At 40.0% G+C, this 13,763-nt stretch overlaps 2 protein-coding genes across 2 annotated transcripts; one reads left to right on the forward strand and one right to left on the reverse strand.

The window, feature by feature from the left end:
* The first annotated feature begins 5,884 nt into the window (after positions 1-5,884).
* On the forward strand, positions 5,885-7,146 carry LOC145485547 (uncharacterized). Its single transcript, XM_081464202.1, has one exon. The coding sequence runs from the start codon at positions 6,013-6,015 to the stop codon at positions 7,144-7,146; it is 1,134 nt and encodes a 377-aa protein (XP_081320328.1). The 5' UTR covers positions 5,885-6,012.
* Positions 7,147-12,841: 5,695 nt separating this feature from the next.
* On the reverse strand, positions 12,842-13,636 carry LOC145485548 (uncharacterized). The gene has a single exon (XM_081464203.1). It carries the CDS (start codon positions 13,634-13,636, stop codon positions 12,842-12,844), a length of 795 nt encoding a protein of 264 aa, XP_081320329.1.
* Positions 13,637-13,763: the final 127 nt, after the last annotated feature.

Consider the following 13,763-nt stretch of genomic DNA (forward strand, 5'->3'; position numbering starts at 1 on the left):
ACGTCAAGAAATAATTGGAAACCGTTATTTGAGGTAAATTTTAGTACGAATTCTCACCTCATAGAAATCGAGAGCGAATAATCTGATTGTTAATTAGAGTGCAGTGGCTGTCGGTCGTCTACGAAATGGAGACGTTCTTTCATTTTCCCAAAGTTTTGGCGGAACGTTTAGATGCAAATGGAGAGGACTAAAAAAAGAGCATTAACAAGTTTCTTGACTTTTAAAACTTAAAATTATTGAAAAAATAGGTGCACGCGCGTAGACAACTGCAAATTTCCAATGGCAATTCAGTCGGTGCGATTTTTATTTGTGATCATCATGATCAGAAAGGAAGATCAGCGAGTACAAAGTCCTCAGATCATGGCGATTGGTTGCACGCTTTCAAGTAAGTTTTGAACATCATAAGAAAGTACCTGGACGAAAGTAACAAGGGGAAATGGAAACTTTTCTTTTGACGCTGAGCTCGAAAAGCTTGGAGGCCAAACTGTTGTTAGGGGCAACCTTGACATAAAAGACTCGAAGAAGCTTGCTAACAATCTTAGCACCTTTCTGAAAGAGATTCTCGAGATATGGTCTGAATTGAACTATCAAGGCTCAATAGAAACGGTAGAGTCCTTCCTCGCACAAAGCTTATGGCATAATTCTTTGATTAAAGTTATGGACAAACGGGTTTTCTATAAAAGTTGGTATCAAGTGGGCATTTCTTATGTGAATCAAATCGTTAAGGAACAACCAAGTACTTTCTTGTCACCAGCAGAATTTGAAAGCAAGTATCATACCAAGGTTTGCCCTTTGACACTCTACGGAATGACACCTACCCTCCGAGAGCTCTGGAAAAATCAAAACCACCAAATGTTGTTCTGGAAATCTGGCAATCTGATTGGTTCTGTCATGGTTTTCTATTCGCTGATAGACAACAGTCCTGTCTGGGCTGCTCTTGGAACCGAAAATTATTCTTAACGTTAGACTGAAAACTACACAACGTTGTAGGTTTTGTGCTGTTATTCTTTAGAGTGCCTGCTGCCTGCCAAGACAGTTGGACTACTTGCCCTTGTTTTCTAGGAGTGATGGTCAACTTGGCCATGCCTTGTTGACGATTTGCTCAAAGAAAACTCGGACTGGTAGTCTAATTGTGAAAAAGTCTACTTTTAGCATGCGCTCTCAAACAGGGTATTTTCTAATTATAAAAATTGATATCAGGCTTAACTGTTCTTCCAGGCCAGCTTGAAGGTCATTTTAAAGGTTTTGCTGGTGGAATCCGCTCCACATCTTGTCTTGACAAACAACAGATGGTTGCTTCTCGTGGACTGGATAAATTTCTTAGGGTACACCATCTTCATAACAGAAAGCTTCTCTATAAGGTAGGCTAATCTTGAACATAACTTCTGAAGTCTAAAGAGATTGTTCCTCGCTCATTGGTGTATACAAGTTTGCCATATATCGTAAAAAATGTTTTTTCGGACAACGTTTTTGCAGACTTAAGCAATCAAAACACCAGAACATGTGCGATTTATTGCCAACTTTTGACTTCTGCTTCTCCTACACTAGCATCCCGGAGGGGGGCGGGGACTCCCATATAAAAAGCACGGGGATGCTTTGCGTACCTTTTAGGGGTTAAAAACACAGTTTTGGTACCTCTTAGGTTGGTGAGCCTCAAAAGGTCCGTGGCGGAAGCTTTCGCAGTACGTTTTAGGGTATTGAGCTGAAAGAATATGACAGGAGGTAACATGTTGTTTTAGAATTGGTACCTCTAAAGGTAAAACCAAGTGGCTCATCAGGCCGGAGCTTATCCGGGTTCCAGTAGCATGAAGCGACTAGGAGTATTTCTACTCCCCCCTGGATGGGATGCTAGTCCATCGCAGGGTTACCCCCAGCATTAAATTCCACGGTACCCATTTATACACCTGGCTGGAGAGAGGCACTGTGAGAGTAAAGTGTCTTGCCCAAGAACACAACACGATGTCCCCAGCCAGGGCTGGAACCCGGACTGCGCGCTCCAGAGTCGAGCGTACTAACTGTGAGGCCACCATTAGGGGTGAAAAAATTTCAAGCCACACCCTCGAACAGGATTTTGGTACCCCATAGGGTTCTTTTCAAAATTTCCGATGAGCACCCACGTCCTTTTGAAATGGTAGTCTCCCCTGGGACTAGCCTGGGTTTTGATTGTTAAAGCGAGTGATCTACGTATATTGCTTGTGAGACGAAGTGAAGTAAACCTGACTACTAGCTTCATTTGCAGCTTTTTTTTTGGGAAGGGGGAGAGTCATTGGCATGATTATAATTGAAAATGCAAAACTGAGCCAAAAGACATATCGACATCAATTGGAAACTAAAACTAATTTTTAAGCCATGTTAAAAATTACTGTTACATGCACTTATGCTATAAATAGTTCGTCTGTGTCCCTCTTTAAAAATATGCTCAAAACGTTTCTGCAATTTGGTCTAGACTAATGTTTTTAATTTTTAGATAATTTTGTAGATTTTCTCTGATATTGTTAAGTGCCTTTGAATATTAGGATACTGGCGCTATATAAATCTTTTGTTATTATCATTTATTATTATGAGAGCAGTGTTATAGTGAGTAAGGTATGCACGTGGTTTTGATCTCACATTAAAAAGGTCTGGCAGACTTTTTCCAAGTTCTGTCATTGTGCCAAGATGCTCTCCTTTCAACAATTGACTTGATATTTTCATGCTGATGTTCTAGGAGCATTTTGTTTACAAATGTGTAAGTAATTGTACTTAGTCATAATTTTAGCACTGTTATAGTGAAAGTGATAGTGTCTGCGTTTGAACTTAGTGCAATTAATTTGCTCATTTTGCAAATTTTAATTGTAGGTTTACTTGAAGACAGCCCTAAACTGTTCGCTGTTTTCAGCACGAGAAAAAGAAAAACAGGTTTGTCGTATGTGTATTAGTGAGAAATTAGAACCCCTATATTTACAAAAATACCTCCTTGGGAAGTCAATGTTAGGTGAGCTATGCGTTTAGATTTTTTTTCTGGCTATTTTTAGCTGATTGAAAGTAGGAAACTAGATGACCACTAATGTAATGAAATGTTACGTTTCTCCAAGGTAAAATAAAAGGTGGTTTTCAACTAACGTTTTGAGTTTGGCGTCCTCTCTTCAGTGCAAACGGCAGAACGCTGGAGCCGTTTTTACCGTGTTATTTTTGCCGTCTTTGTCTTGACTTAACACCATTGTTGAATCACTCAAAGTGAAGCTAATATACAGTGTGTTCTGTTATGTTACAGAACATGCCCCACGAAGATATGAGAGGCATCGGCGTGTCATAGGACAGATCGCTTAAAAGGTCTGCGAAAGAGGAAAGCAGTGAAGATGATGACATTTGGGATAAAATGGACATTGTTACGTCTAGCAGGAAGAGAAAACGCCTTCAAAAAAGTAAGAGCTAGCTGAGGTAAAATAATTTATTTGCAACCTCTCCCCTGCTCCTCACACCAGCACCGCAAGTATTCTATTCCTCACCGAAAGGGCTGACCATTCTGGTTGTAAGTATTAGCCAGTGTCTCGTTAAACCAAGTTGTTCAAGATATTCACTCCATTTTAGGTGCATGAAGTGCCATTAGTGAAGTGGGAGCCGGACTACCATTAGTGAGGTGGGAACGGAAGGGGGGGAGAGGGATTTGCCTGTTTTGTAAATCTTCGTTGAAACACCTATTAAGTTTCGGATTTTTATTATCTAGTCAGAGAATAGCACGAGCACTACGGAGTTATTGGCGAGATCAGTTGAGATGGAAAGTGCAGGCTCAGTCCAGTGTCGGAGACTGGAATTCGCAATCAGTTGGTACTTCATGTTCTTCATTCCCGAGCGCTCCTTGCTGAGTAATTACCATGGCCATTATGCCTTCCCTAAGATGTACATACCTAATTGCCCTTTCTGGTACGCCTTAAATGTTTCGACATTAAGGAATGTCTTACCACTTAGTCATTTTTCCTTTTCTCTTTAAGAAATAAAAATCACCAGGAAAAAGAAAGACAAAACAGAAGTGGCCTGACCTGGTTCGTGAAACCCTGCAAAATTTCACCTTGGAAATGGTTCACGCGTGACACGAGAAAGAAAAAACACTTAGAGAACAATCTGAGTACTCGAGAACGGAGGAGTGCAATGGACTGAAAAATATCAATCTTTGAGGGGCAGTACGTGAAAGTCAGATTTACCCGGATGTATAGCGCGTGTTACAGCCCGGATGTATGACGACGCTCGCGTCATACGTCACTCAGGATAAGGATAGATAAGAACGCAATATGTAACGGTCATCGCCTGACGTCACTCACGACTCGAATTGAAATGTATAAGGACAAACACGTCATACGGCAGTCAATACCCGAATGCAAGACATCAATGACGTTATTTTGGTACCTCTTTGGAGTGACAATAAAATAAAAAAATGAAATAATAAAAACAAACGAAAAAATTGTCTACAACAGGCAGAGGATGAAGTAGTTTGGACCGTCAGTAGTGGTAGATTGCTTTGTTGTTTGCTTGTCACGGCGGTGGTGGTCATTTCCGCTCACTTAAGTCTGATTTGACAGGTAGTCATTAAATTACGTCATCACGACACGTGACGATTGATTGACAGGCAATGGATGCTACTCACGCTACTCACTATCTATTTAAAGAATAGATAGTCGTGTTGGTGTACCTCCGCGGTACACCAACATTGCGACCGGAAAATAGTGTAAACATCTGGAACTTACTTTGGCTATCTAGGCGACTGATTATCTGGACTGAACAAACAAGCATTTACATAAGCACTTTTCCTAATACTTTAACTTCTGAATCGGCTAAAAATCACGAGATAAGTATATGTTTTTCGACAAACGCGTTCGTAGCTCTGTGTCACGCACCGCCATAACTCTGAAATTCAGAGCGAGAACGCCCCATTCTTCTCGCCGGCTCGCGGTCGCGGCCTCGCACCACCCTACCCAAACAAGTGAGCCTGCCCGCAGGCTATTTCACGCCCTAAAGGCCTGCAAACGAGTAATAAGCTATCAATCGATTCCAAGAAATGCAATCAAAGGCAGAATAGCTTGAGCACATCGATTCGATTGAATTTCGTACGACTTCAAATGCAGAGCATTTAGCTCAATTGCAATATAGCTGGTACTTCTCAGTATAACGACTGCCTGGGTACACGCAGCAAAGCGAATAGTCTAAGTCATAATATTGTGATGGATACGATTGACATTGTAGGCCCAGACGAATATCAATGCTGACCTTTTCCGCATCCTTTGAGTATAGGATTATTTCCCAATGGTAACAATAGGCCACTTTGGATAAACAGTAGAACCCCGGTAACTCGAACTCTGAAGGGAAACGAAAAATAGTTCGAGTTAGCGGGGTCGATCGAATATCCAACTTGCCATATTAATAATTGATAGTTTACTGATTTTCAGCACTTCAGTATACAGTGACAGCTAAAGGCACCGCATCCGGTATGACTCATAACTTCGAGAAATGACTGTCAAATATGTGAACGGTCGGTTGCACTAATTAAAATCAAATTGCTGTGGTGTTAGTTTTGAGTGTTTTTACCGATTACACGGCGAGAAAAGCTAATGGGATGACACCCCTGGTGAGTTACATAAACCAGAATTCGAGTTATCGGGGTAAATTTTTATCAAGGGAAACAAAATTTAGTTCGAGTTAGCGCGGAATTCGAGTTATCCGAGTTCGAGTTAACCGAGTTAAAATTACTGAAAAGTGGGGTCAAATCCAAGGGAAATGGACTTGGTTGGAGTTAGTTGGGGAGTTCGAGTTATCCGAGTTCGAGTTACCGGGGTTCTACTGTATTAAAATTCAGCTTCAAAGCGAGGCCTATAGGACAAAAATAAAAGAAATGAATAATAATTTCCTTTGTTTGTGTCCTCTAAGCCTCACTGCTAAGCTGAATTTCAATATATCGAAAACAGTTTATTGCTTTTCAAATTCATCCATGGACAATGTTCGGCGAATACGCATAGTAAAGTTAGTAAAGTTCTGCTTAGTATGGAGGTGAAGTGGTACAGCGTTCCTGTGTCGCTTGTTGGAGTCATTTTGAGTTTTGCTGACCCGATCACCGATATCCTCACACTGGTGGAATTCTACCGCGCGGATCACAAGACATGGTTTGGCGTGGGACTCGCGTTTGTTATCTTGCCATGCTTGTTTTTCTTGGCACTGTACTGTATAATTGGAGATGGCCAATTTGCAGACTACGGTCCCGCTAGGATATGTTTGCAAGCGTTGTTTTGTGGTTTCCATCCGTTTTCAGCCGCTTTTAGGAGGCTGGAAAGGTTTCTTTTCTTCTCGAGGCAATTGACGCCTGGCGCCGATGGAACCTGCTGGCAGAGAAGGAAGGCGTCTGATCAAAACATAGAGAATAACATCTTTTTTTACGTGTTCTTTGAGTCAGATCTCGAAGCAGCCCCTCAGTTTGTAATTCAGCTTTACGCCGTGAATGTTCAAGAGGAGCCGGTGACACTTGTTCAAATCATTTCTTTACCTGTCTCTTTCCTAAGCCTGGCTTGGGCTTTAACAACTTTTGATGTGACAATGGATCTAACTATAAACAGTGGCAATGCTCAGAAAGTAAAATACAAATTAGCTCTCTTTGTAACACAAGTATTACTGTTAAGCAGTCGACTTTTTGCCATCTGTTACTTTACGGTCAGCCACAGGTGGTGGGTGTTGGGTGTTTTGTTTCTTCATGTTTTAGTGTTAGTGATAACAGACACCGTTGGGATTTGCCAAATGGACTTTTGCAATTTCACCGTGCCATTTATTTTCATTTTCTTGTATTGCCTTAACTGGCTAAAAGATTACGTTTCAGTAGTAATCCTGGCTTTGCTAGAAGATCGAGGCAGCAAGAAAGAACTGCGAAGAGTGCAACTGGTTTCTAATGTACTGTTTGTTTTAGAAAACCTGGTCATGATTCTGTTGTACTATATCAATCAGCACTCCAACAACTGGTACTCATCAACAGTCACGGTCTGCGTGTGTGTGCTCAGTGTTCTTGCTGCAGTAACAAGAGTTATAGTTTTCCGTTTCTTATATAAAGACTTAGACGGCGAAATTGCAATTGATTCACAGTTCAACAATTCGCCGACTGATGAGTGCAGGCAGTCGATTTCAACAGTGTAACTAACATAGATTTGAAAGTTGCTGGCTATTTTAGCTAGACTTCTTACGGTCTCCACTTGCATTAATGGAGCTGGAAAAAGGAGAATATGTGCTATATGAAGGACAATGTTTGTTTTTTGCCCTGCTTGTTCTTATTGCTTAGATTTAGTCACGAATAACAATAGTGTATTTTACGATGGTCGCATTGTTGATGATTGGGAGTTGACGGATAAACGACAATATTTATTTCCTAGATGCAAGAGAGAACTTGAAAAGGAAGTAAATCAGGCCAACACCTGGATTAAACGATCGCTGTTTTCGATGCTGAAGAAAGAAGAACACTCGATGCACCCTCTAGCAAAATAGTAGACGACACTACTCAATTAAAGTGAATTCATGGCGATGGAAATTTACATCACGCCAGTAGCAACCGGTTAAGCTTCATCTCATTTGCATCACTGGATGAAATAGACTATAACTATATACAATTTTCATCATGTTTTTTATTAAAAGTGATCCAAGTTTTGTTGTAAACAGATTGTCGAATAATAGCTTAGGAGATAGCAATGGTGTTAAAAAAGCATAAAATTTGTGGTGATTCCATTACTTGAAGCCTTTGCACATGGAAATTTCTGTCTTAATCTCGGGGCACTCAATAACTTGCTGAGCTTTAAACTAAGCAATTTAGAGGTCTGTCAGTAAAGTCTATTAAATTGTCAAATCACGCCACTTTTATTTTGCAATCTTTTACACCCGCTTTCAGTGTTACGTGCATAGGCGACATCTTTGGACCATCTCTCGACATTCCATCTTTCGACATATGTAAACGGCTGAAAGACCGTTTACCTGTGAAACTGGCAATTTTTCCGGTTATTAGCAAAACAAATGACAGGTATATGATAATTACTGACCTCAAATGAATGAAGAAGGTTGTGGACTCCCGATTTACGGGATAATTCAAACGATTTTAGTGTGGTCGATCGACTCTCAATAGTGACTTCCGGTAGAGTTGCATATTGGGCCGCTACCGCTCACAGAATGACTTCTTGATACTCCTAGCCTTAGTTTGATGTCAAATAAGTCCATCTTCCATGACTAAAAGTCGAGTCCGACCGTAAAGAAGTCAGTTGTGCTTACATTTTGAGGTAGGCCAGGTTACATAGCACGTCGAAAGATGGCATGTCGAAAGATAGTTGCTATGCACGTAACACTGAAAGCGGGTGTAAAGCTGAAAAAAATTAATGTTGTCGCCCTTTCTACAAGCCAAACTTTGGATTTGGCCAGCCCAGATAGCTCGGAAATCGGCAAGTCACACCAGAATTCTGTACATGCTGTTTAAAATAGTCCATGATCGATATATCAAAACTCTCACATGGTTCCGAGGCTTTCTGCCAAACTTTTATATTCGCCCTTTTTTCTTTGTATATGAAGTTTCTTATGGAAATTACCAGACATAGGAATCTGAAATTATTTGCAATTTTGGACAGAAAGCTTTGGGGCCAAGTTTGAATTCTGATGTACCGACTGTAGGCTATTACTACAAAAAAAATTAGGGCACACTTACAACGACTGAGATAAAAAAAAAGAGAGAGACAAGAAGTTTCCTCGAAACAGCTCAACGAGACTCTCCTTTTAGCTTATAAGATTTGAAATTCTTGTTTATATGTTAAAAAAAGTCTAGTAGGACAACTGGACAGCTGTCAGGTTTAGTAAATCATTGTAGACTAGTAGAACGAGTAAAACCTCTCCTCTTCTTGTGAAATTAATCTTTGTGCACATCTCTAAATGAACAGTTTTTTCATTACCACATATTTTCATTATCTTCTTATTATTAAACTTCTGCACAGAAAGCATGGATGACCATTCCAAACTTCATCTTTACACAATAACTGTCAACTGTTTTTCACGTTCTAAGCCTATTTTTATCAGCAAGTAGAGCACAGACACGCAAATTGTGTCAACACCCTCAGAACTTTAAATTTAGCCACAATGTTTACAGGCTGTTTATCTCTATTAACTTTCCATCTAAGAGACAGTTTGCATGGCGAGACTGCTTTGGGGATACAGATCATCAATATTGTTTAAATTTTTTTTTCTTTAATATTTAGACTAGACTTGACTGTTATGCGAAAAACACCCATAGATCGAGTTTGTTTATTTTGCCCTCCTCAAAGAACAGATGCAGTAGACCTGAACTCGATAATAATTCAGTGGATTTTTAATTATTTCTGAATAGTACGAGGTTGAATTATTTATTGAAACTCTCTTGGACATTAGAGTTCCTACACGTACTTTGAATGTGAGGTCATCTCGTACTGTGTGTTTCGGGATCATTTTGCCTGAATGAATGTAGAGTCAACGTTCTCTCCAACTTTACCCTAACGTTCTCTCTCGTCTCATCTCAAGCCTTGCTCGCTTTCTTCTTTTCTGCTATTGTATTCCACTAAAACATTGTCCAAGTAGTCTGCAGATACACTTGACCACGTCTCGTGGCCCCAAGCCCACTTTCAGTTTGACATTGTTTTGACACAATTTATGACCATAGCTGCAGTGCGGTCAGAACGCCCACTTCACAATTCCATAACAAGAGTATATGATTGGCTTTCGCACTTTCGGCATAGGCGTACGGGCCGGGGGGCGGGGTTTCAAAATAACTACAGTGGAATCCCGATTTCTCGAACCCTTGTTGTTTTCGTACCTTCTGATAAATCGAGCCAAAAGTCGTTTCCCTCTCCTTAGTTGAACACTGTAATTTTACTCTCGATTTCTCGAAATGTCTGATTTTCGAAGCAATTTTTGCTTCCCTTCAATAATTTTGGAATGATAATAGTTTTATTAGACGTGAGAATTGTGAACGTTTTTGTTTTTACTGCGATTTGAGAACATTTGTACAACACACGCTTTCGGGCACTGTGTAATTTTTTTCGGGCAATAAGGCCCCGCCCCCTTCCCCCCCCCCCCCCGCCCCCAAGTCCGAAAGAACCCGTACGCTTTATGACTTTCGGATGACGTAAGGCCCTTTTATTTTGAAGTAGTTGCTACTCCCTCCTGTTGTACAGTTGTTTGAAGAGCATCCAGATTGGTTTTCTAGTCTCAAATTGGATTCGCTCGCAATAAGTATATATATCAAACGCTTTTCCTAAGTGAGTACATACGGGTAGATCCACTATCGATACACTATAATCACAAGGAGTAGGCATCTGAAAACTCAGTGACATGTTTGGCCGCGGGGTTGTTCACAGACCAAGACATTGATAAGTTGTTTCTAGCTTTAAATAACATTCACTAATGAAAAGGAGTCGCAGCAAATATGTCCTATTAGTTTAAGGGTCTTGACCACGACTTTAACGAATTTAAAATGTCTTATTTCAGAGCAGCTTTGAACAAGACCATTTACAACTGTTATCGCCATGCGTGTGATCAATTCTTGATTTTGTTTGCTCTTCTTCTTTGTTTAATGGAGCCATGTCTGGTGGTAGCACGAGGCGGAAGGACCGGTTGCGGGGCTTTCATAAGGTTTGCAGTCATTTCATTCCTTAATTCTCATATATGTGCCAAAGGGTGTTTTGATATAGACATTATGTTCCTAGCTAGCTGGAGCTCTCTTCTCAAGACTCTGCTAAATGCATCTCTCTTCAAGCCCCTTCTCAACGGGTGATACAATTAGTGGAGACGTAGGCAACAGGACTAAAATACATTGCAAAGTTGGCTTCGGTTTTATGTAGTAATGAAGCTTTACATTCAATAAAATAAATAAATCAATCACTTTATTGAAGCGTTGAAGTGGTTTACTACTGCTGTACTAATTGTGGACACTGAAATAAGCAAACAAATACTGTAAATTAAACGGAAACTTGTTAAAAATCCCAACTGGCAAGAGGCAGACCAGTTGGCTATGAAGTCTGGTGTCTTTGTTGTGGCTTCTAGTTAAAGTGTTTCTCCGCTAGTTAATTAGCTTCTCATCTGATCATCAGGAGCGAATAGTTATATTCAAGTCTCTTCGTTAGCGACGTACACAAACCAGCGTCCGTATTCTGCTCTGGTAGTCACTGAAACGACAATATTTATTCCCTAGATGCAAGAGAGAAGTTGAAAAGGAAGTACATCAGGCCAACACCAGGATTAAACGATCGCTGTTTTCGACGCTGAAGAAAAAACGAACACTCGCTGCACCACCCCAAGGCAAAATGGTAGACGAGACAATTCGATTAAAGTAAGTTCATGGTGATGTAAATTTACATCACGCTAGCAGCAGCCGGTTATGCTTCATCTCATTTGGATCACTGGATGAAATAGACTAGATGACTATATACAATTTTCATTTTTTTTTTTTATTAAAAGTGATCCGATTGTTGTTGTAAACAGATTGTCAAATAATAGCTTAGGAGATAGCAATGGTGTCAAAAAAAGTGTAAAATTTGTGGTGGTTCCATTATCTGAAATTTCTGTCTTGATCCCGGGGCATTCAATAACTTGCTGACGCGTATACTAAGTAATTTAGAGATCTGTCATTGAAGTCTATTACACTGTCAAATCACGCCACTTTTATTTTGCAATCTTTTAAACTTTGCTGTTTATGGTCCACGATCGATATATCAAAACTCTCACATGTTACCGAAGCTTTCTGCCAAACCTTTATATTCGGTTTTGTTTTCCTCGTATATGAAGTTTCTTATGGAATCTACCAGACAAAGGAATCTTAGAATATTTGTAATTTTGAGCAGGAAGCTTCGGGGCCAAGATCGAATTTTGATGCACCGACCGTAGGCTATTACCACAAAATAGGAAAAACAATATGGCCCACTTAGAAGGACTAGGATCAATTTTAAAACTTCCAAAAAATAGAGAGACAAGTAACTTACTCGAAACAGCTCAACGAAACTTTGCTTTTATCTGATTTAGAATGTGTAGGAATTTGAAATCCTTGTTAATATGTTAAAAAATCGTTTCTAACCTAGACTCTATCCGTAAGGCCAGGGAAGTTTTTTTTAATTCAAAAAGGCAGAACAATTGATCCTAATGGTCTGAACATCCGCGAAGAAACATATCAATTGTTTCCATTTGTTTTCTTTTATTATGTTCTTTTATCATGTTATTTTATTTTACCGTATGCTTATCTTCAATTTACACTATCAATTACTTTTGCGTATTACCGGTATTACGTAAATATCGGCTACATAAAAACACGCACCAATGTAAAATCTTCCATGCACCTGAAGAAGGCTGGTTTGGCCAGCCGAAATATAGTACACCTTCAAAAAATCATTCTACGTTGTGTCGGTTTTTGCTTTTGTATTCTTCGTTAAACAAGACTCTAGCAGGCCAGCTGGACAGCTGTAGTTTAGTAAGTCAGACCAGTAGAACGTGTAAAACCTCTCTCTTCTCCTTGCGAAATTAATCTTTGTGCACATCTCTAAATGAACAGTTTTTTCATTACCACATATTTTCGTTATTTTCTTCATAAACTTCTGCGCAGAAAGCATGGATGACTATTTTTGACTTCATCTTTACACAATAACTGTCAATAGACCTTTTTCGACCGGGCGGTTGTTGCCCCATTTCAGACCATGCGATGATACTCTTGAGAATTCTTCCTTTCAAATTTTCAAATAGTCGTGTGCATATGAATAAATAATTTTAAGATGGGTATTTTCCTCGGACGGGCACTATGGGCTGATAGTGTCTCTCCGCGGATGAACACTATCGCGTCACGTGATCAATTTAAACCAATGAAGATTTCTCTCTTGGGAACTGTAGTGATAGGGTCTTTAGGTTTGTTTTGATGTCTATTCACTACATCGTTCATGTTGTACGTGATGATACCACGGGGATAACCATTGCGTGCCAATAGCTTCCTGAGATCATCCAAGGCAGACTGTAATGATGAAGACGATGAACAGATGCGAAGACAACGATAAGTAAGGGTGCGGATGAGGTTTATCCTGTACTTGCGAGGTGTGAAGGAGTCCCATTTCGTGTAAAGGCCAGTGAAAGTTTTCTGACGGTAAATGGATGTTGAGAATGAATTGTTATGGCGTTTGACAAGAACATCAAGGAATGGAAGTTCGTGATCCTGTTCAAATTCAATGGTAAATTTGATGTTGACATGTCGGTCGTTGAGATAAGAGAGAAATTTAACAGCAACGTCCTTATTGTCAAATAAGGTGAAGGTGTCGTCAACGTATCTGAACCAAATGGTAGGACGAGCACTGTTCTTCATCACCCACTTCTCCTCAAAATGACACATAAAAATATTGGCCAAGACAGGACCCAAAGGGGAGCCCATGGCAACACCATCAATTTGATCAAAAAACTGGCCGTCAAACACAAAATGGCTTTTCTTAGTGGCAAAAACAAGCAAATCCCTTAAAACAGTGCGAGGTAACTTGGGTGGATCAGATAAGGCATATAATTTGTCGAGACAGATTTGTATTGTCTCTTCAAGTGGAACGTTGGTGAACAATGAACTAACATCAAAAGAGCACATAAACTTGTTGTTGTGGTTGTACATCTTGGCCCATTCAGCAAAACTAAAAGAGTCCTTCACTGTAAACTGGTTGGTGGAGATAGGTTGAAGTACACGCACCAAAGACCCTATCACTACAGTTCACAAGAGAGAAATCTTCATTGCTTTACCA

Source organism: Orbicella franksi, chromosome 4 (genome assembly GCF_964199315.1).
Source record: "Orbicella franksi chromosome 4, jaOrbFran1.1, whole genome shotgun sequence".
NCBI lineage: Eukaryota > Metazoa > Cnidaria > Anthozoa > Scleractinia > Merulinidae > Orbicella > Orbicella franksi.